At 44.0% G+C, this 22,108-nt stretch overlaps 1 protein-coding gene across 1 annotated transcript in view; it reads left to right on the top strand.

Annotated features, from left to right (window-relative positions):
• Window positions 1-22,108, top strand: part of CACNA1A (calcium voltage-gated channel subunit alpha1 A) — a 268,865-nt gene that overhangs the window by 38,050 nt on the left and 208,707 nt on the right. Inside the window, exons 2-3 of the mRNA XM_055091367.1 lie at window positions 4,654-4,759; window positions 7,246-7,385. Of these exons, the coding sequence (XP_054947342.1) occupies window positions 4,654-4,759; window positions 7,246-7,385 (246 nt within the window). The remainder of the gene's footprint in view (window positions 1-4,653; window positions 4,760-7,245; window positions 7,386-22,108) is intronic.

Raw genomic sequence — 22,108 nt, 5'->3', positions numbered from 1 at the left:
TATGACCTTTGAGAAAAAACCTAAAAGAAGTGAGGGAGGGAACCATGTGGGTCTCTGAGGGTGTGGGGGAAGAGCATTCTAGGGGAGAGAATTGCAGGTGCAAAGGCCCTGGCGGTAGAATGTGCCTCATGTGTTTGAGAAAGATGGAGGAGGCCAGCGGGGCTGCAGCTGAGTGAACGAGGGGGAGAATGGAGGAGATGAGGGCAGGGAGGTGATGGGGGCCGGTCGTGCAGGACTTTGCTGGCTGCTGGGGGCCTTTGACTTTTCTTCTGAGTGAGATGGTAGCCATGGGAGGGCTGTGAATATTTCCACGTGCAGTAAGCCAGAATTTTCTTTGCTGCTTATTTGTCTCGTTCCAACATTCTCTTGTTCCATCAAGATCTTGGGTTTCTTTTCAGCCCCCTTCAGTGGAGGCAGAAGACTGGTCCAGGCCTCCTGGATTCTCCTCCTGGGGTCAGAACATGGAGGAGAAGGCTTGGAGGAAAAAGGCGAGCCCCCACTTCTTTCTGGATGACTCAAAGCCACAATTACCTGGGCTCCTCCTCCCCCTGAAATAGATCTAAGGCAGCACTTCCCAAACTTCCGTGTGCACACAGAGCCCCCGGAGATCTTGCTAAAATGCATGTTCTGACTCAGCAGGTCACCGTGGGGCCTGACATTCTGCTTTTCTAATGGGTGCTGCCTATGCTGTTGGTTTGTGGACCACACATTGAGTAGCAAGGGTGTAAGGTCAGCGTTGCAGGCACCCATTCGGCGTGTGTCTGTGGACATTGGCGGGGTGCATGGGTGTGTGCAGAGAGAGGGGGATGACATTTGATAGCCAGTGTGCCCATGTCTGACAAAAAATAAGAAAAAGAAATAAGGTGGGAGTGGGCAGCCGCTTTCTGTGGGCCCCCATGCTGACTAAGGCTTCATTGTCGTACCCAAGCGCTCTGGGTCTGAAATCCAGGTGACAGCGGCCAACTGAAAGCCTGATAATGCAGCCCATAAAAGTGCAGCTTGCTCCTGGCCTTCTGGGACTCTTCCTGGAAGCTCAGCTCGAATCTGATGCAAAGGAAGTCACACCCCAGCTGTTTAGGGGCAGGAGGCCAGGGGGCCCTGAAAAGTGAGGCGGCAGCTTCATGCAGGAGCTAGTTGGCAGGGAAGGGAAGTGAAATCATCAGATTCAAATCATGGCTTCAGAAGCCTCGGCGAGGGGAGGCCAGGGAAGGGCTTGGCATTGCTTCTTTGTGTACAAATATTGTCTCTTATTTTCTGGGCTGCAGGGTGAGACAGAATGGAGTATTTGTGCAACACAGCCCAGCTTTGTTCTCTGTGCTTCTAATGACTGTCAGCTCAGAGGCAGGAAGCCAATCAGAGATGATCATCAGCAGGAATGGTTTTTGTTGACTCCCCAAATTGCCCTGAGTCTTGGATTTGCTTTTCAAAGTGTGCGTGGAGCGTGGCTCAGCTGCTTTCAGCTGGAGGCAAAGGCTGAAGCTGGTGACAAAGAAGACCTGGTTTTCCCGGCTTACTTAGACTCTTACTCCCAGGTTGTCTATTTTAGACTTTGTTTTCACACCTGGAAAGTGGGTATACACTCCAACTCCTCCTCCAGCCTGTAAGATCCCTTGGTTTTTACAGAGCTTCCAAGATGCCAAATGTAACTCTAGGGCCAAACAGGAGACTGAGGCTGGTTAAGTTTGTAAGAGAGAAAGCTGGGAGGAGGGCAGTAGTTTAACATGGCCAAGTTCAAGACATGCTATTTGATCTTTCTGCAAAACAGTGGATTTCAGTGTTCCGAGGGGATACTTGGCAATATCTGGAGATAACTTTTGGTTGTCATCAGTTTTGGTTGTCATAACTGGAGAGGAGGATGCTACTGGCATCTAGTGGGTGGAGGCCAGGATGCTGCTCAGCCTCCTACTATATACAGGACAGTCCCCCCACCTCACACGGAGAATGATCACCCACAAATGTCAGTCGTGCAGAAGTTGGGAACTCCTGCTCCAGAGTAACCAATACCCTATGGCTTTCTCCCTCTAGCATCCATTTCTCCACACCTAAACCTCCTTCTCAGAAATTGCCAGCTTTGTTATGTTAGTTTCCTTTCCATTTAAGGTAATTATTGATATGTATGTTCTTACTGCCATTTTGTTCATTGTTTTGGATTTGTTTTTGTAGGTCATTTTTCTTCTCTTCCTCTTTTGTTCTCGTCTAATATAAAATTAAAAATTAAATTAAAAAAAGAACAGAAAAGAAATTGCCAGCTTTGTTTACTAAGGCTATAGGCCTGAGGGTGCTTCTGCAGATCTGGCAGGGGGACAGGGATATTCTGGTTTACCGACTGATCAGCAGATCAGGCCCTAATATGAAGTGAGCAGGACAGACCCTCCCCGAGGGCAGACCCTCCAGTGGGACTATCTGGTAGCCTTGTCAACCCGGAGGAGAGTTCCCAGGATGCAGGGAGGAGTTTGTGCCTAGAGAGAGAGGGAATGTACATCTGGAAATAGCCATATGGACCGACCATCCCTTCCCTCCCTCAGATCTTGAAAGATCTTCTTCTCGGAGACTTGCCCTGACCACCATATTATTTTTTTATTGAGGGGAAATTCACAGAACAGTACTAACCATTTTTAAGTGACTAATTCAGTAGCATTCAGTACATTCAGAAGGTTGTTCAACTATCACCTTTATCTAGTTCCAAAACATTAAGCAGCTACTTACCGTTTTCCCCTCCCCCAGCCCTGGGCAACCACCAATCTGCTTTCTGATTGTGTATTTTCCCGTTATGGACATTTCATATCAATGGAGTTCATACAATATGTGGTCTTCTGTGTATGGCTTCTTTGACTTAGCATAATGTTTTCAAGGTTCATCCACATCGTAGCATGTGTTAGTACTTCATTTTTATGGCTGAAGAATAGTCCATTCTATGGATATACCACATTTTGTTTAACTATTCATTCATTGATGGACATTTGGGCTCTTCCCACCTTTTGGCTATTGTGAATATTGATGCTGTGAACATGTATCTGAGTACCGGTTTTCCAATTCCTTGGGTATATAGCTAGGAGTGGAATTGCTGGATCATATGGTAATTCTGTGTTTTAACTTTCTGAGGAGCCATCAAACTATTTTCCTCAGTGGCAGCACTGTTTTTACATTCCCACCAGCAATGTACAGTGGTTCCAATTTCTCACATTCTCACCAACACTTATTGTTTTCTGTTTTTTTCATTCTAGTCATCCTAGTGGATGTGAAGTGGCATCTCATTGTGGTTTTTTTTGTTTGTTTGTTTGTTTGTTTGTTTTATTTATTTATTTATTTATTTTTTTTGTGGTATGCGGGCCTCCCTCTGCTGCGGCCTCTGCCGTTGCGGAGCACAGGCTCCGGAGCGCAGGCCCAGCGGCCATGGCTCACGGGCCCAGCAGCTCCGCGGCATGTGGGATCCTCCCAGACCGGGGCGCGAACCCAGTTCCCCTGCATCGGCAGGCGGACGCGCAACCACTGCGCCACCAGGGAAGCCCCTCATTGTGGTTTTGATTTGCATTTTCCTAATCCTCTTTGGAGAAATGTCTCTTCAAGCCCTTTGCCTATTATTTCATTGGGTTATCATTTTGTTGTTGAGTTGTAAGTGTTCTTTGCATATTCTGTTACCAGACCCTTACCAGATATCTGATTTGCAAGTACTTTCTCTCATTCTGTTGGTTGGTTTTTTGCTTTTGTTTTTGTTTTTTCACTTTACTGACAATGCCCTTTGGCTCACAGAATTTTAAATTTTGGCCAAGTCCAATTTATCTATTTTTTCTTTTGTTGCTCTTGCTTTTGATATCAGATCTGATTACTGTACTTTTTTTTTAGCTTTAGAATATAATTTTTTAACATCTTTATTGGAGTATAAGTGCTTTACAATGGTGTGTTAGTTTCTGCCTTATAACAAAGTGAATCAGCTATACATATACATCTATCCCCATTATCTCCTCCCTCTTGCGTCTCTCTCCCACCCTCCCTATCCCACCCCTCTAGGTGGTTACAAAGCACCAAGCTGATCTCCCTGTGCTATGCAGCTGCTTCCCACTAGCTAGCTATTTTACATTTGGTATGATTACTGTATTTTAAATTGCAACCACCGGTCTCCTTTCCTGCTTTTTCTCTCTATAGCATTCACCATCTTTTAATGTACTGTATAATGTGGTTATCTCACTTACTCTCTTCTCCTCCACAAGGGCAGCTGTGTCCCTAGTGCCCAGAACAGGACCTGACACACAGTAGGTGCTGAATTAATATTTGTCCAATGAAGGTTGGAGGTGAAACAGAGGAAGAATATCCACATTTTCCTTACAAAGTCATCTGCCAGGTTTTCAGGGCAGTGAAACTACTCTGTATCAGGCTATAATGGTGGATCCATGTCATTAAACGTTTGCTCAGGCTCATGGAGTGTACAACACCAAGAATGAACCGTCATGTAAGCTATGGACTTTGGGTGATCATGATGTGTCAATGTAGGTTCATCGATTGTAACAAATGTGCCACTCTAGTGGGATATGTTGATAACGGGGGAGGCTGTGCCTATGTGGGGGACAGGGGCACATGGGACATCTCTGTACCTTCCACTCAACTGTGCTTTGAACCTAAACAAAGCTGGAAAGATTTTCCTTAATTCTGTGATACTCCCTTTGAATATATGATTTTAGCCACCATCATAGCAAACTGCATTGTCCTTGCCCTGGAGCAACACCTACCTGATGATGACAAGACCCCGATGTCTGAACGACTGGTGAGTGAAGTCTCTCTAGGGGAGGTCTCTTCTTTGCTTTGGTGGCAAACTGGTGTGGCCATGGGAGCCGAGGGCAGAGTGGGCTCTCCGTCTTGGCACCAAGAACCGGATCATGGGCCCCCTACCTCGGGAGCCTAAATTTCATGAACACAATAATCTGGGGAGAGAGATGCCCTCACTGCCCATCCTCTACTCTCACCCCCCAGCAGACCTCATGTCAATCTGGAGGAGGGTGGGTGAGAGTGGTCACCTCATCCATGAAAAGTCACATTCAAAACAGAATTCTTAGGAATTCCCTAGCCGTCCAGTGGTTAGGACTCGGCGCTTTCACTGCCAGGGCTCGGGTTCAATCCCTGGTCGGGGAACTAAGATCTTGAACACCCCAAGGCGCATCCAAAAAAATTAAAATAAAAATATAAATAAATAAATAAAATTTAAAAATAAAAACAAAACAAAATTCTTGTGAAAAATGTTGCCCATACACAAATACACAGAGAACAGTACTGTGAACCCCTCATGAACCCATCATTCAGATTCAACAACTGTCAAGATTTTGCCTCATTTCATATTTTCTGTCCCTTTTTATTTCCTTGGTTTGTCTTTCTTGGCCAAAGTATTTAAAGGCAAATCCCAGACAAAATGTCAGTTCACTGCCATATGCTTAAGTCTGCTTTGCTAAAAATATGGGCACTTTCTGGGAATTTGCTGGCGGTCCAGTGGTTAGGACTCGGCGCTTTCACTGCTGTGACCTGTGTTCAGTTCCTGGTTGGGGAACTAAGATCCTGCAAGCCGTGTGGCACGGCCAAAAAATAAACATGGGCACTTTCTTAACATCACCCCAGTGAGATGTTTACACCCAACACAACAGTGGTTCCTGGGAATCATCGAAGACCCAGCCACTAATCAAATATCCGTGATTGTTTCAGAAATGGCATTTTACAGGTCATTTGAACCAAGACCCAAACATGGTCTAGATTCTATGTTGCTTAAGACTTTTAATCTAAAGCAGTTATTTTCCCTCCTGCCAGTGACTCTGCAGAAACCAGTCCAGTTGCTCTAAGGAATGTCCCACATTCTGACTTTTGCCTGGTTGCTTGCTTGGGATGTCATTTAGCTTGTTCTTCTATCCCCAGTGTTTCCTATATATGAATATATATAGGGAGGGACATTCAAAATCCAGTTGATGATTTGGTGAAACTCTGCAGAGCTGTAAACTAGTACTAAGATCGTTCTCGATTCCCTAAGGAATGTCCCACATTCTGACTTTTGCCTGGTTGCTTGCTTGGGATGTCAGAGCTGTAAACTAGTACTAAGATCATTCTCGATTCCCCTAGCCATCCCCCAGCCCCCTGCTTCCCCTCCTGGCATTCTGACAGTGCCAAGAAGGAGACCTCTCTCCTTCCCATCACCATTTCAAAGCCAGCTGTCATAACTCAAGTGTAGGGAGAGAGAGATGTTAGAATCTACTCATTCCTAACCCACAAAGTATTGATGATCTCAAGGCTTTTAAATTTTAATAGTTACATATTATAATGTGTATCCTAAAAATAGATAACTAGCCCAGAAAAACTATGATTTCAGGAATATTTTGTTTGTTTTTGCTCACAATCAAGCTAAGTAAAAAGAGTCCGTTGAAAGAATAGTAAACAAATAGTAGTACTGGTGGCAAGCTGGCATGGAAAGACTCATGAAAGCAGAATGCAAATGATTGAAGCTTGAGAAACATTGCCATAACACATGGGGAAACATCCATGTAGGGGCTCCGATGGAGCGGAGCTTATAGCTTAATTCCAAGTACTATAGACTATCAGCTGGAAGCCAGATCTGGCAGGAGGTCTGGCAGGCGGCTGGGAGTTGGGACATTGGCCATTTACCAGCCAGTGCAGAAGCATTGATTCCAATATTTTAGCAACCTGAACAGCTGTACTGGTGCATACCAGCTTAGAACCATCGCAAATGTCAGATTTGGGGGTCAGGTCAGTGCACAGGGGCCAAGCACCAGGGCCTGAACGATATAGGTGACAAGTAAACGTTCTAAACGAGTGCTTTCTTGTACAACTTTCTGCAGTGACAGAAATGTCCTACGTCTGCACTGTCCCATATAGTAGCCACTGGAAATGTGGCTAGTGTGACTGCAGAACTGAATATTTCATTATTTTATTTCATTTAAATTCATTTAAATTTAAGTAGCCACATGTGGCTGCCCTACTAAACAGCTCACATCCAAACAAACAATTCTGTTTGACCAAGTAGTGTGTAAGGTTGGCCGAAAGGAAACAAGGAGGTGTCTTCTCCATGTTTCTGTTTTTCTTGCAAAAGCCTTTGGACAGGGTAAACTCCAGGCAGGATGCAGTGGAGGGCAGTGAGTGCTGGAAGGTCAGGAGAGGTGAGGGGAAATGGGTACACTTATCTGAGTGGGCTGGTTCCCTGTTCATGCCACCCTCTGCCAAGCCAAAGACACCGACCTTACCTTTTCTCCCTTCCAGGATGACACAGAACCATACTTCATTGGAATTTTTTGTTTTGAGGCTGGAATTAAAATCATTGCCCTTGGGTTTGCCTTCCATAAAGGCTCTTACTTGAGGAATGGTTGGAATGTGATGGACTTCGTGGTGGTGCTAACCGGGTAAGTGGCCTGTGCTGTGTTTCTTAGAATTATCTTGAATTACGAGGACTTTGGAAACCTAAGGGTTGATGTGGTCCAGGCTGGGTTCGGGAAGGCTGAGCCCCCATGTTCTTCTTCAGTGTGCATGTGCCTTCTTCCCTGCAACGTCCTCATCTCAGCTGCATATCAGAGCGGATGCTTTCTGTTACAATTAGAATAATAGCTTTTAGAATTGACTGCTTCCAAAGTGCTTTATGTGCATTCTCTCATTTAATCCTCACAACAACCCAATGAATTAGGAAATATTAATATTCCCATGTGACCGCTGAGGAATCTGAAGCACAGAGGGACCTTATCTGAGATCACCCAGCTAGTAAGTGATGAAGCTGGGATTTGAACCTGAGATTATGTGATTCCAGAACTCAAGTTTTTAACTGTTGTGCATGCGTGGTTCTTTTGCTTTGCTTGGGGATATCTTGCCTTTATTTTAAGTTGGTAAATGTTTTCTGAGGACTTCTGGGGGCAAGAGATTGTGATGGGATTATGGACAAAACCAGTCTAAGTAAGGTGCAGTTACTGCCGTTTTGAGGAGTTTTCAGATCTGATACAATGAACCATAGTTGAAAGGGGAATGTGTATGCACTTTCCACCAAGGACCCTGTATAAGGTAACACTAGCTGCTATAACAACAGCAACAAAAAATCCAAAACTAGGTAATGATTTAAACACAACAGCAGTCTATTTCTCACTCATTGAAAGACCAAAACAGCTGTTCCTTATTGGCAGGCTTCTTTCCTCCACACAGTGTTTGAGGGACCCGGGCCCTTGCTACATTGTGGTTCCTTATTGTTGACCCACAGATCAGGTCTGCTTGTCTGCATCAAACCATGGAAGAGAAACGAGCATGGATGGTGATATTTGGGAGGTTGTATGGGCCTGGCTGAGACCCTGCATGTAACCTCTTTCACTCATATGCCTTTGGTCAAAATTCAGTCACATGCCCACACATTGCTGCAGGGAAGCTGGGAAACATCAGACTGTGCTTAGAAGGAAACGGAAATGGATTTGGTGGATAGCCAGCCAATCTTTGTCACAGACCCCAAAGCCCTTTATCAGGTCCCAATATAGACATTACCATTTTGTGATGATTTCTGGCTCCTTTGCTTACCCACTCCTCTCTCCCAAGCTAAGTCTGTTTCTTCTCTTTTAAGACCCTTGTTCGTTGGGAGACCTTCCTCATAGTTCTCCTGCACGGGGTCACAGTTCTCCTGTATGCGGTCATAGTTCTGTTCTATGGGATCCTATTTCTCCTCTAGGGTTTGTTGCTGCTCCAGGTCCTGTCTCTCCTGGCAGATGTCATGGGTCTTAGTACCCATGCTGTGTTGGCTGAGCTCTCACAATTAAAGTTTTGAACATATCTGTTGTTTCAAAACCATGTTGCTTCTCACAGAAGCATCCTATTGGGCTGTATCATATTGGGCTGTTTCATTAGAGGCATTCAGATCTGAGTGGTCTGTTGCGAGCACTGTTGGCTAGCTGTAGCAGGCTTGGGTGTTCACTGAGGGAGTTCTGTTTGCTGCGCCTACACTTCTTTGGCTTGGGACCTTGGAAGGTTCCTGGGGCATATTATGGCCTTGGGCACTTGTCACTCTCCAGGAAACTCATTTGTGCAAGAGCCCAGTGGTTGACTTTGTTGTTGTTGTTTTAAAAATGTATAATAAAAATAATCAGACATTTGAAAATAAGTAGAGAATAATATAACAAATGCCTGTGTATGCAAATATTCATTCAATGAGTAATTATTGGGCAACTACTATGTGCCAGGCTCTGGGACATAGCAGTGAACAAAACAGACAAAAGCCCCTCCTCTTGTGGAACTGACATTCTAGTGGTGAAGAAAGACAAAATGCATGAATGAATGAAATATCTAGTGTGTTAGATGTTGATGAGGGCTAAAGAGAAAAAAATAAAGCAGAGAAGGGATGGGATGTATTATGGGCAGGAGGGCTAGAAGCCAGGGAAGGCTTGCGTTGGGAAGGTGATATTTGAATGAAAACCTAGAGGAGGTGAGTGAAAAAGCCATGAGGATGGCTGAAGGAGGAGAGTGCCAGGCAGCGAGAACAGCAAGTGCAAAGGCCCTGAGACTGAACTGTGTCTGGTGTGTTTGATGAACAGTGAGGAGGCCAGCGTGCCTGGAGCAGAGTCGGTGAGGGAAAGAGTGGAGGAGGTGAGGACAGGGAGGTGAGGTGGCAAACTGCCATCAAAATGAAACCTTTATATAGAGCACAGGGAACTCTACTCAATACTCTGTAATGACCTATATGGGAAAAGAATCTAAAAAAGAGTGGATATATGTATATGTATAGCTGATTCACTTTGCTGTACATCTGAAACTAACACAACATTGTAAATCAACTCTACCCCAATAACAATTTTTTTTAAATGAAACCTTTATAATACAGTGTAAGTACCTGCATTCCCTTCCCTGGCCCCATTCCTTTCTCTCTCCATCCAGAAACACTTTCCTGAATTTTGTGTTTATCATTTCCATTTGTGTATTTACACTTTTATGCAAGAATATAAGACATATATGGTACCTATTTTACATTTTGACTACATAAGTATATAAGAAGTATATATGTGTTGTTATGCATGCCTTAAGTTTCTCTAGAAATGTTTTCTTCTACAAACTGCCTTTAGCATTCAACATGAGGTCAATCTGATTGACAAGAATAGTTCCCATTCATCCATTTTTACTGCTGCATGGTATTCCGTGGTATGAATAGTCTACCATGTATTTGTCCATTTGGGTTGTTTCCAGTTTTGTGCTATTTTGAACCAAGCTGTCTCCTCAATCTTTATTTTTTTTTTTTTTTTTTTTTTTTTTTTTTGCGGTACGCGGGCCTCTCACTGTTGTAGCCTCTCCCATTGCGGAGCACAGGCTCCGGACGCGCAGGCTCAGCAGCCATGGCTCACGGGCCTAGCCGCTCCGCGGCATGTGGGATCTTCCCGGACCGGGGCACGAACCCGTGTTCCCTGCATTGGCAGGCGGACTCTCAACCACTGTGCCACCAGGGAGGCCCTGTCTCCTCAGTCTTGCATGTGGATTTCTCTAGGGCATATACCCAGGAGTGGAATTGCTGAGCTGTGTACTGTATGTATCCCCAGCTTCACTAGATATTGCCAAATTGCTCTGCAAAGTGGTTGTACCAATTTATGCTTCCTGGGGCTGACTTTTGCTGCCAGGAGCTGGCTTGACCTTGCTGGTGGGAAGGAGCCTTAAAAACCCCTGTCTTCTTGTTTCTTTGGCTTTTTTAATTAATTAATTTTTGGCTGCATTGGGTCTTCGTTGCTGCGTGCAGGCTTTCTCTAGTTGTGGTGAGCAGGGACTATTCATTGCGGTGCACGGGCTTCTCATTGTGGGGGCTTCTCTTGTTGCAGAGCACAGGGTTCTAGGCGTGTGGGCTTCAGTAGTTGTGGCACGCAGGCTCAGTAGTTGTGGCTCGCGGGCTCTAGAGCGCAGGCTCAGTAGTTGTGGCGCACGGGCTTAGTTGCTCTGCAGCATGTGGGATCCTCCCAGACCAGGGCTCGAACCCGTGTCCCTTGCATTGGCAGGCGGATTCTTAACCACTCCGCCACCAGGGAAGTCCCAAAACCCCTGGTTTTTTAAAGACACATGCACCCCCATGTTCATTGCAGCACTATTTACAATAGCCAGGTCATGGAAGCAACCTAAATGTCCATTGACAGACGAATGGGTAAAGAAGATGTGGTACATATATATACAATGGAACATTAGTCAGCCATAAAAAGGAATGAAATTAGGTCATTTGTAGAGATGTGGATGGACCTAGAGACTGTCATACAGAGTGAAGTAAGTCAGAAAGAGAAAAACAAATAAGGTATATTAACGCATATATGTGGAATCTAGAAAAAATGGTACAGATGAACCAGTCTGCAAGGCAGAAATAGAGACACAGATGTAGAGAACAAACATATGGACACCAAGGGAGGAAGGAAGGGGTGAGATGAATTGGGAGATTGGGATTGACATATGTACACTACTATGTATAAAACATAACTAATGAGAACCTGCTGTGTAGCACAGGGAACTCCACTGTACAGTAGAAACTAACACAACATTGTAAAACAACTATACCCCAATAAAAAACAATTAAATTAAATTTTAAAGAAAACCTGGCTTTTTATAGCATGGTTCTTGAAACACCTAGGGAAGCTCACGTACTGTTGAGCATGTAGTAAGTCTCAATAAGTGATCAGTAAGTTGAAAGGCGGCCATTTAATAGGTCAGTCAGTCTGCTACTTGGATGTTTGTATCTGCTTCTTGATTACAACAAGGTGGTCTTTTCTTTCCTAGTTTCCTGATATCTGCTGGGCCTCTAGAGGAGAAATTCTTCATTTGAGACAGATAGCTTCAGAGTTGGAAGTAATGGAATCCATGAACCCTCTGAAATTGCATGCCAGAATTGTGTGTTTGTATATTTTTCTGGGCTGTAGTTTTCATTAGAGTCTCAGGGGGTCAAAAGCCACAAGGAGCCACTGCTGTAGATTCTATTCATTTCTTGACCTCTTCTCCTTTCCTTCTTTATTTTTCCCCACATTTCTTTCTCTTGCTTTACTCTTACTTCTCCAGTAATCAACCCTTCTTCCTTACTGTCTGGTGGTTCTGTCTCCTTCAAATCAGGCACATAGCTCAAATGTTATTAATTCAAACTGCAAGGGGGGGGTTAGTCTCCTGTTGGATTATAAGCTAGAAACAGGGAGAGAAGAATAAAAGCCCTGCAGACCTAGCCTTCCGCTCAATGTCAGTGGTGGGGAAATGCAGTAAACTCTTAATTTCGTGTTCTTGGGGGAGGGGACGCAAGTGTATTAATTTGACATTGAGACAAAGATGATTTGAATGTGCACTTTCTGATTAACCCATTGTGTTCTCACATTTTGAAGCAAACAGCAGCATTAAAACACCATTCATTTTTCGTGGATTACCAAGGTTTTGGCCTTCTTTTGTGTGACATTTGGTAGAAAAGATCTTACCCATGGATTTTTGTGTGCTCTGTGTAGCTCAAGGCCCCAGAGAAATTCTAACTTTGTAATTGATCAACCCCTTTTAAAGCATCCTCCCCTTGTATTTGAAGTTCTGATCATTAAACTAAAGATGTGTAAGAGGAAGATTTCAGAAGCTTGGCTATGTTTCTGAGATGACAGAGCTTTTCCTGTAATGCTCAAATATATGTAAACATCAAAGAGGTCAGATAATACACTTGTACATGTTAAGAAAAGTGACTGCAAACACTACCAGGGTAGGAATGAAGATAATTTTTTTTTAATTCATGGGCTTAGCACCATACCTGGCATATAGTAGGTGCTCAGTAAAATAAATGCTTGCTAAACTGGAAGGTGGTAACACTTCTGATAATCAGAGTGTTCTGGGGAATTTTCTAAGCTGTTTAAGGAGATGGGGACCATTGCATTGATAGAAATAGTCAAACATTCCAGGAGCCTATGACAGATACCCTGACATCAGATAAGGCAGGCAAGGGGCAGATGAGCTCTGGGTCTTTACCTACCCGGACATTTTGTGACTGTAAAAAACAAAGGTTCCTTTTTGGAAGGTCCTATGTACCACCCCAGGTTTTGGGCAGTTTTGTGTTGAGGACAGAAATGAGGAAAACACCCAAGCACTTGGAGACCATCAGGGAACGGATGTTGGCTTTATTTTCATAGCATCATTGAATGTAAGGGCTCAGTGGACTCTGGCAGATCCAACTCCTTTATTTTACTCACAGGGAGTTAAGACACAGAAAGGCTAAGTAATTTGCCCAAGGTCACGTCGAGATGGTGGATAATCAGGAATCTTCCAGAATCAGAAGGTATGTTCATGTCAGGGAGCCTTGGAGTCCCAGTTTGGGGGGCAGTAGGGGTGGTATAGATAAGTACTGCCACCCCTTGGGTTCTGCCATCAGAACTTTGCCTTCTCTTTCTTTCTCTTGTCCCCGCCAGTACCCAACCTGTGGTCCCTTTATAGAGAAATAGGGTGCCTCAGAGAGTAATTCCAATTCCCCCTTTTTTCTTAGATGGTTGAAGAAACTGAGGACCAGAAGGGTCAAAATGACTTGGCCAAAGTCACCTACCACTCGCACTCTCTTCCCTTTTTGATTAATTGAACAGCACTTGTAGTCATTCCTCAGCTTCTCCTCTTTCCTTTACCTCCTACACAGCTGTTCTGAGTTGCCTGCAAATAAAAACAGCATTCCAAACAACAACAACAACAATAAAACACAAGTAGCATTCTAACTCATGAGACCAGTGAACGGCTCCTATAAATGCCAGCTGCGTTTTATTTTAAAGTCTCTTTGCATTAATCTCTCCCCTCCCCAAGCAGAGGATCAGTCACTCTTGGTACCAAAAGGATCCCCCACTGTGGCACAAATGCTTTTTATCATTCAGAGAGTTTTATCGTTGAGAGAGCATCGATCTTTTTATTGTTCAGAGCATTTGGTTGTCATGATATTTGCTGAACCATGTTCCATCAGGAACCACCTCACTTCCTAGCAGCAGGAGCTTGTTTCTCCATCTTGTAACAACAGCGACAGTGATAATAATGGTGTTGGCTGCCATGATTGTTATTCTTATCATTTATTGAGCACTTACTGTGTGCCAGCACTATATTAACAATTTCATGTGCATTATCACATTTCAGTTGCATAAGCCTTTTTTTAGAGATGAATCTGGGGCTCAGAGAGATCAAGCTACTTACAAAGTGTCCCACAGTTAGTAAAGGGCAGATCAGGATCTCAAATGCTGTGCTAGGACACATCCCTAAATCTAGGATAACCCTGAGCCCAACTTAAATTCAGGCAAAGAGCTATATCCACCCCAGTGTCCTTATGAACATAATACCTGTTATTAACAACAGTGGCAACATTGACAAACTAGAACTTACAAGGCAGTTATAACACGATATACTGTACATGTTTATATGCTCAGTCAATTCTTACAACCCTCTGAGTTAAGTACCATTATTATCCCCATTTCACAGATGAAGAAACTGAGGCTCAAAGAACTTTAAAAACTTGCCCAGAGTCACCCACCTCATAAATAGTAGATCCAGGATTTGAACTCCGGTAGATCTGGATCCAGAATCCATTTTCTTGAGTCCTATGTCCCTAAAGTCAAGTTTTTCAGGGAAGTCAGGGGGATCCTTCCTTTTGTCCCCCATCTTGGGCTCCATTGTGGCAGGAAAAAAATTGGGCAGATTTCCAGAAATGGAAGATTGGCATAGACTGATGGCTAAGACCTGGGCTTCAAAGTCAGGGGACTCTCTGCCAGTGATGAACTCAAGAATGTGATTTAATCTCTCTGAATCTTGGTTTTCTCACCTGGAAAAGGAGAGTAATGAGAGTGTCTACCTCTTAGAGATGTGGTAGAGAATAAAGAAGGCAATATATGTGGCAGACACTGTGACCTGAGCCCCTGGAGCTTTCTGAGTGCTTCAGAAATGGGAGTTGGTGAACTGAAGAGAAAGTTAAAACAGATTCTTTTGGAGGAGTGTGGTTGATGCTGCATGTGCCCCACTCCTTATTTGTACAGCTCACCTTTGGGTTTACCTGCAACTATGGTGGGCAGTTCCTATGCAAGCTCACCTCTTTGCACCTCCAGTTCTCTCACCTTACTGCATATGTGTTGGAGAGCCTTCTCCAGAATCTCAGGAGAAGGCGATTTGTTTAGCCCACGTGACAGACACTGAACACCCCCAGGAGCAGCCCTTAACCAATGAGCAAGGGAGTCAGTGTATAAATACCCTGGTTTTCCCATCGCTCAGTGAGAAAACTCAGAGGTGTGTTCTACAGCCTCTCAAAGGGTCCTCAACGGGATTGAATCCCAGTTGCTCACAATGAAGCCATTCATTATACACCATTTACCAACTTTTTGCTTTCTAGTTCACCCCCTGTAGCTCCATGGATCACCTCCCAAGAGTCTTTGTCTTAGATATGCTTTCAGAGGATCCCAAATCAATGCAAGCAGCAATAATCAGGAGCCTAGGGGGTTAGAGATGGCAGAACCCTGCTCAGCACCCAGCACACTTGATTATCAAAAGGTGTCCTCCTTTCTCCCTCCGCCCCCGACTGGGGTGGGGAGAGATTGAGTGAGGGCCAGATGGCCAGGTAATATTGTTCTGTACTGAGCTTCTTGGCCATTTTCCCTGCATGGCTGGAGAAGACTTTGCCATCTATCTCTTCACAGGTTTGGGGGCTGATCACGGTCTTGTCCTCTTGAATTGCTGTGACAAATGCCAGCCTGCCTCTAGAGAGGCATCTGGCCACTGCTTCTACAGTTTTCAGGGCTAATGACTTCTCTCTTCTCACCAAGGCAGGGAGGTAGCTGCCTGGAGGGCAGAGGAAATCTCAATGGAACGGGAAGCAAGTGGGTGCCTGGGGCCAAGGCAGAGGCTGCCAACTGAAAAGTCGCTGTGCTTTGATTTATGCAGGGAGGAACTATAGGACCTGCAGATGCTGTGTTGTGACAGAGGTTGCAGAAGCTGGACAATCGCTCCTCTCTCTGAGAACCTGGGCCTGACCCAGAGACAAAAGCCCCTCACCTTTAGTGGGGTTGCGTAGTGGAAGGGTGAAGCTGAGAGCTGGGGGGAGGGGGAACTGGTGGGGAGGTCTTTTAGGAAAAAGAAAGAACCCATTTTCATGACTTCTCTGGTTATATTCAGCCCTTTGGTGATCTCATCCAACCTCAGGGGTTTAAGTACTCCTTCTATGTTGATGTTTCCCAAACTTACATCTCCAGCCTGGACCTCTCTCAAAGTACCCGGCATCTCACACTCAAGATGTCCAAAACTAAACTCCTGATCATCCAATACTGCCCCTCCCTGTCTTCCCCTGTCCGTGAATGGCAGCTCTGTCCCTCCAGGAGCTCTGGTCAAAAATCTTGATGCCTCCTCCATCTCTCACACACCCCATGGCCAATCCTTCTGCAAATTCTGTAGGTTCTGTCTTTAATATGCATTCACTACTTATCCCACCTCCACTGCCACCACCCTGGGCTGAGCCATCATCATCTCTCGGCTGGTTTGTTAGAGCAGCCTCTCCCCAGGGCTCTCTGGTTCTGCCCTCCTTTCCCACAGCCTGTTATCAACACAGGCAGCCAGAAGGATCCTTTTAGCACCTAAATTAGATCAAATCACTTTTCTTCTCACATCCCTCCTGTGGTTTCTGTCTTGCGCAGTGAAGAATCCTAAGTCCTCAGCATGGCCCACAAGGGCCTACCTGCACAATCTGCCCACATCACCTCCCAACCTCATCACCCCCCACCCTCCTCCTCTCTCACTGGGCTTCAGCTTTACCAGGCTCCTGCTGTCTATTTTTTGAACACTTCGGACAAGTTTAGGGAGGGGCATGGACATATATACACTACCAAACGTAGAATAGACAGCTAGTGGGAAGCAGCCGCATAGCACAGGGAGATCAGCTCGGTGCTTTGTGACCACCTAGAGGGGTGGGATAGGGAGGGTGGGACGGAGACCCAAGAGGGAAGAGATATGGGAACATATGTATATGTATAACTGATTCACTTTGTTGTGAAGCAGAAACTAACGCAACACTGTAAAGCAATTTTACTCCAATAAAGATGTTTAAAAAAAAAAAAGAAGACTCAGGGCCTTTGCACTTCGGTTTCTCCTGCCTGTTATGCTCTTTCCCCAGATATCTGCTCCATCCATTCCCTTATCTTCAAGACTTTACCCCTGACCCCTTGTCTACAATTTCAACACTCTCCCAATGCTCCCTGTCCTCTTTCTTCTATTTAGATTTTTTTCCACGCACTTAGCACTTTCTGACAAACTGGATATTTTACCTATTTATTTTTTTGCCCATCTTCTCCACTAGGTCAAGTACCATGAGGGCAGGGATTTCATTTCTTCTGCCCAAGGTTGTATTCCTCAGTGCCTAGAATAGCGCCTGGCACACAGTAAGTAAGTGCTCAATAAATGTTTTTGACTGACTGAATGAATCAGTGGCACTTATGACCTACCAATGTTGCAGGAAGTTTCACTGAGAAAGAAACTGATCTGAAGGCAGAGAAGTCTCTGCCTGAGTGCTCGTGCGTGACAGCTGGTCTAGATGAGATGGTGCAGTTTGGGAGGGCATTTGGGAGTGTTGCCTTAACTATTGCATGTACTGGGGCTGGAATATGCCTACACGTGGTTTTGGTCCTACTCCAGGAGTTGTGGTGTATCTTTTGTGTCATAGCTCTGAATGGACTAAAACTCCTTCAAACTCAGCTTTGTTAGCTACTTTGCATTAATAAAGTGGCACAAAGATGAACAAATTTGTGCAGAAGGGGAAGGGCCTGAGCAGGGGTGTGTTCTCAGGCCTGCTGTGTGTGGTTGCACACAGAACCAGGCAGCTGGAGTACATTTTCTAAGTGTGTAACTAACCTATGTGTAAACCTCTTTTGGAGAACATTGTGGGCTAAAGAGTATTGAATACTTTACTCCCAGGAGTCCCTTTAGCCCTAAGAAGCTTTGATTTCAGGAGTCAAGTTTTTTAGGTGGTACTGTAGAGACACACTGCTCACAGGCACATTTGGAGGCCACCCACAGAATTTCAAGATATGAAACTCTGGCATCAGGGACAGAGGCAGGAAGGAAACCTAAGACTCTTAGGTCCTGCTCTGGGCACTAAAATGTGGCTGGTGCTATTTCTTTTGCTTCATGTTGATATTCCAGGGATTACAGGATATTAATAAGATTGAATGGACAGAAGGGATAAGACTGGGAGGTCTTCATAAACTAGACTGAGGAGTTTATTCTGGTAGGAAATAGCCCTGGATATTTTCAAAACAGAAACTGGGAAGTGTGTAGCAGAATCACATCCTATGCAAATTTAACTTACACAAAATCATTGATATGTAATTGGCACACATATAAGAAGAAAAAGGAAGAATATAATAATTGAATAGTGAGGTCATTTCTACCTGTCATTCCATTTAGTGAACTTTTTCCAAGGAACCAGCATGATACATGTTCTTCATAGATCCCAGTACGTCAGTTAGAAATGCTTTTTTCTGCAAGTAACAGAAGAGACAACTAAAGGGGGCTTTCACATTAAAGGCTTTAGTCACTTGACTTAGAAATCCACAAATCAGTGGACCAGGATTACCTCAGTGATGTCCTTCTGTCTTCCACTCCACCTTCCTCAGTGTGTTGAATTTTTACTTCATGCTTTCTTGCCTCAAGGTTGCAAAATGGCTGTCATGTCTCCTCCTCTCACAGCCTCATCCAAAATCAGGAAAATAATGGTAGAAAGAGAAAACTTTCATTGGAGGCTTTTCTCTTTTTAGTCTAGGAAGAAAAATCTTTCCTATAAGTTCCCAGCAGGCTTCCCCCTACATCTTATTGGCCATACCTGGATCACATGACCATTTCTAGCTTCAGGAAAGACCAGAAACATGAATACCTACCATTTTTGATATTTTATGGGAGACTAGCTCTGCCTGCAGGAAAGATGGGAGAAGGAAATAGCTGGCTATTTCCTATTTCCTATCACAGCTGGATGGCTGTGATAGTTAGCAGTGTCTGTCACATGTGCCATACTACTCTCATTCTTTTATATCACATATTATTTATTACTGCCCAGGCTTAAACACACAAAACCGTGTGTACTGTCCCTTATGGATGATTTAAGAGTTTTTCAAGGGCATTTTTGAGTATATACAATTTTTCCCTTGTGCACTGACTTCAGAACCATAACTTAACTCTCCCATGTAAGATAAAACATCAGTTTGGAGAGGTGAGTTCAAATTCTGGCTCTGCCACTAAGATGTGTGACTTTGGGAAATGATTTATTCGACCTAGTCCTTGTTTTACTCATTTGTTAAATGAGGCTCATATTAATACCTCACTGGGCTGAGATGAAGATTAGATGGGATAATTAGTACATAGTAGGGGCTCAGTAAAATATAGTCAAGAGGATGGGGAAGGGGGGAGGAGGAAAAAAAGGGGGAAAAGGAGGAAGAGGAGGAAGATTCCTGATTGTGATGGAGTAAGTCCTAGGATTGAGATGATTCTAAGTCTGGGATGATTCGGGACTCACTTAGGATAATGGAAATAGGAAGGAAAAGATGGATTTAAGGTCTATTTCACCAAGAAAGAGAACATTCCGGAACATGACTATCAACTGACTATTGGCTGGTGTAATGGTGGTGTCATTGCAGGATCACAGGGTGCTTCTAGTGGGAAGAACTTATTTCAATCATGTTGAGGTCCCTGCAAGACATTAAAGCAGAAATGTTGCTTTGCAGACAGATGTAGATAAAGTTAAAGCTTGACTGGCCTATCCAGATTTGAGTCATCCACAAAAAGTTGGTTAAATCTGAGAGTGACTGAGCCCTGTAGGCATGATGATGTAACAGACAAGAACACGGGGTCAGAGAGGCACACACACTTAGGGACCAGAGGGAGAAAGAAGAGCAGAGAAGGAAACAGAAGATGTGGTAGACGGGTAGTTAGGAAGAGAGACATGCCATAGTCAGCTATGTTGATTGCAACAGAAGATAAAAGAAAATCTCCGGGGCTTTGGGGCTTTGTACAGGCATGCCTCAGAGATATTGTGGGTTCGGTTCCAGGTCACCACAATAAAGTGAATAGCGCGATAAAGCGAGTCACACAAATTTTTTGGTTTCCCAGTGCCTGTAAAAGTTATGTTTACACTATCTTATAGTTTATTAAATGTGCAATACATTATATCTAAAAAATGTACATGCCTTAATTTAATAATATTTTATTGCTAAAACATGCTAACCATCATCTGAGCATTTAGCGAGTTGTAGTAGTAACAACAAAGATCACTGATCACAGATCCCTATACCAAATATATTAATAATAATATATGTTATTATTAATAATGAAAAAGTTTGAAATATTGCGAGAATTACCAAAATGTGAATTTGCTCATGAAGTGAGCAAATGCTATTGGAAAAATGGCACCAATAGACTTGCTGAATGCAGGGTTCCTACAAACCTTCAATTTGTAAAAAATGCAGTATCTCCAAAGCACAACAATAAAATGACGTATGCCTGAAAATGGGAGAAAAAGAGGGTTGTTTGTAGGGAAGTTGGGGATGCATGAAATCTTGGCAGTGGAATTCTGATTGAAAAGAAAAGTAAACAATAAGTCTAACCCATTCAGGAAGTTTGGCAAAGAAAGGAAGGAGGGAAACATTTGGTCTTTCCTACCATCTATGCCAAAGATATCATGGGTTAGGTGGTCTCATTGGGGAATAGCTCAGTTTCCTGGGCCTTTTTCCTCTCCTTAACAAAATTTTACATCAGAAGTATAAGATTATGGGCATGTTTAGAAAGATGAAGAAAATGGGCGTCATATATTATCATCTATCTCTTCATAAATAAAGTTCTGGTTATATCGTACCAAAACATCTGGACAGATTTTCATGAAATGTGGAGGGTACATTTGGGATGGTTTTACTCAATGATGTACAGGAAATTCGCTTGAGATCCACTAGGGCAGCAGAAATTGAGGTACAACTCTGGTTGGCCTCTTCTTGGGAGTGATATGTCTTATGGTTTCAAATCTGAGCCCTACATTGAAAGGTAATTGGGTAGTAGAGTCTTCAAGTTGCAACACTGCTCTGCAACAGAGCTATTTCTTGTTCAGGCAACTCTAAATGAGAGGGCAACCTGTATACACACACAATGATTAAGACAATGGACTTTGGAGTTGGAAAATATTTAAAACCCAGCTCCACTGTTCACAAGCTGTGTGACCTTGGGCAAGTGATTGTACCTCTCTGAATGTTAGCTTCTTCAACTGGAAAACAGGATAATGATACTCCCTCCCATGTAGAGTTGTTTAATGAGTTAGTATCTGACACATAGTACACTGGGTTTATGAATGGTATTTACCAATGGATGGTCTGAAGAAAGAGGAAGGGATATGGCACTTCTTTGGACCTCAGCTTCCTCATCTGTGAAATGGGAATAATAATTGTACCTACCTCATAAGGTAGGATTCAATGAGATAATATATGTAAAACACTTAGAAACTGGCAGAGAGTAGGTACTCAATGATATTAGCTATTGTAAGACTAATAACTATAATTATAATGATGATAATAATTATTACTACTTCTCCAGGCCCAGTTCCATAGACCGGCAAGTTAACTGTAGAGAACATTTGCTCTTATTAGTTGGGGACCCAAATTCCAACCTCTTCTTCCAATTCGGGGAGAACCCCCCTTTGTGTATCATACTGCTGGACCGTGAGACCCCATACTCACAAGTTGAAAGTTGAAGGGGGGGATTCTTCCTCTCTCCACCCCTTGGTAGTCAGGGCATGTGAGTTAAACTCAACCAGTCCTGTGCTTCCTCACCCAAGAATTTGAAAATGGAGGAAGTGACTCAACCATGAAGTATGGCTCCGGATTCCTTCATGGCAGCCTGCTGCAATGGGGTTGGTCTCGCTGCATTGTCCCTGCCCATTTTCCAAGCCCCCTCGTCGGGCCTCTTGTTGTTTATCTGAGCTTCCTAAAAATCCCTTTTATGCAGAAGCCAGCCTGTCAGTTTCTGGGTTTTGCAACCCAGAACCTAAACCAGCCCTGGGCCAGTGGTTTGTTTGGAGATCCCGGGAAACATAGATAGGGGAATAGAGGGCTCAGATTGTGAAGAGGAGGCAGCCAGTAAAACAGACTCACATCTC

The sequence above is a fragment of the Physeter macrocephalus genome, chromosome 2, assembly GCF_002837175.3.
Source record: "Physeter macrocephalus isolate SW-GA chromosome 2, ASM283717v5, whole genome shotgun sequence".
In the NCBI taxonomy this organism is placed as follows: Eukaryota; Metazoa; Chordata; class Mammalia; order Artiodactyla; family Physeteridae; genus Physeter; species Physeter macrocephalus.
Note: the sequence above shows the minus strand (reverse complement) of the source record. Positions and strands in the feature narration are given on the sequence as shown.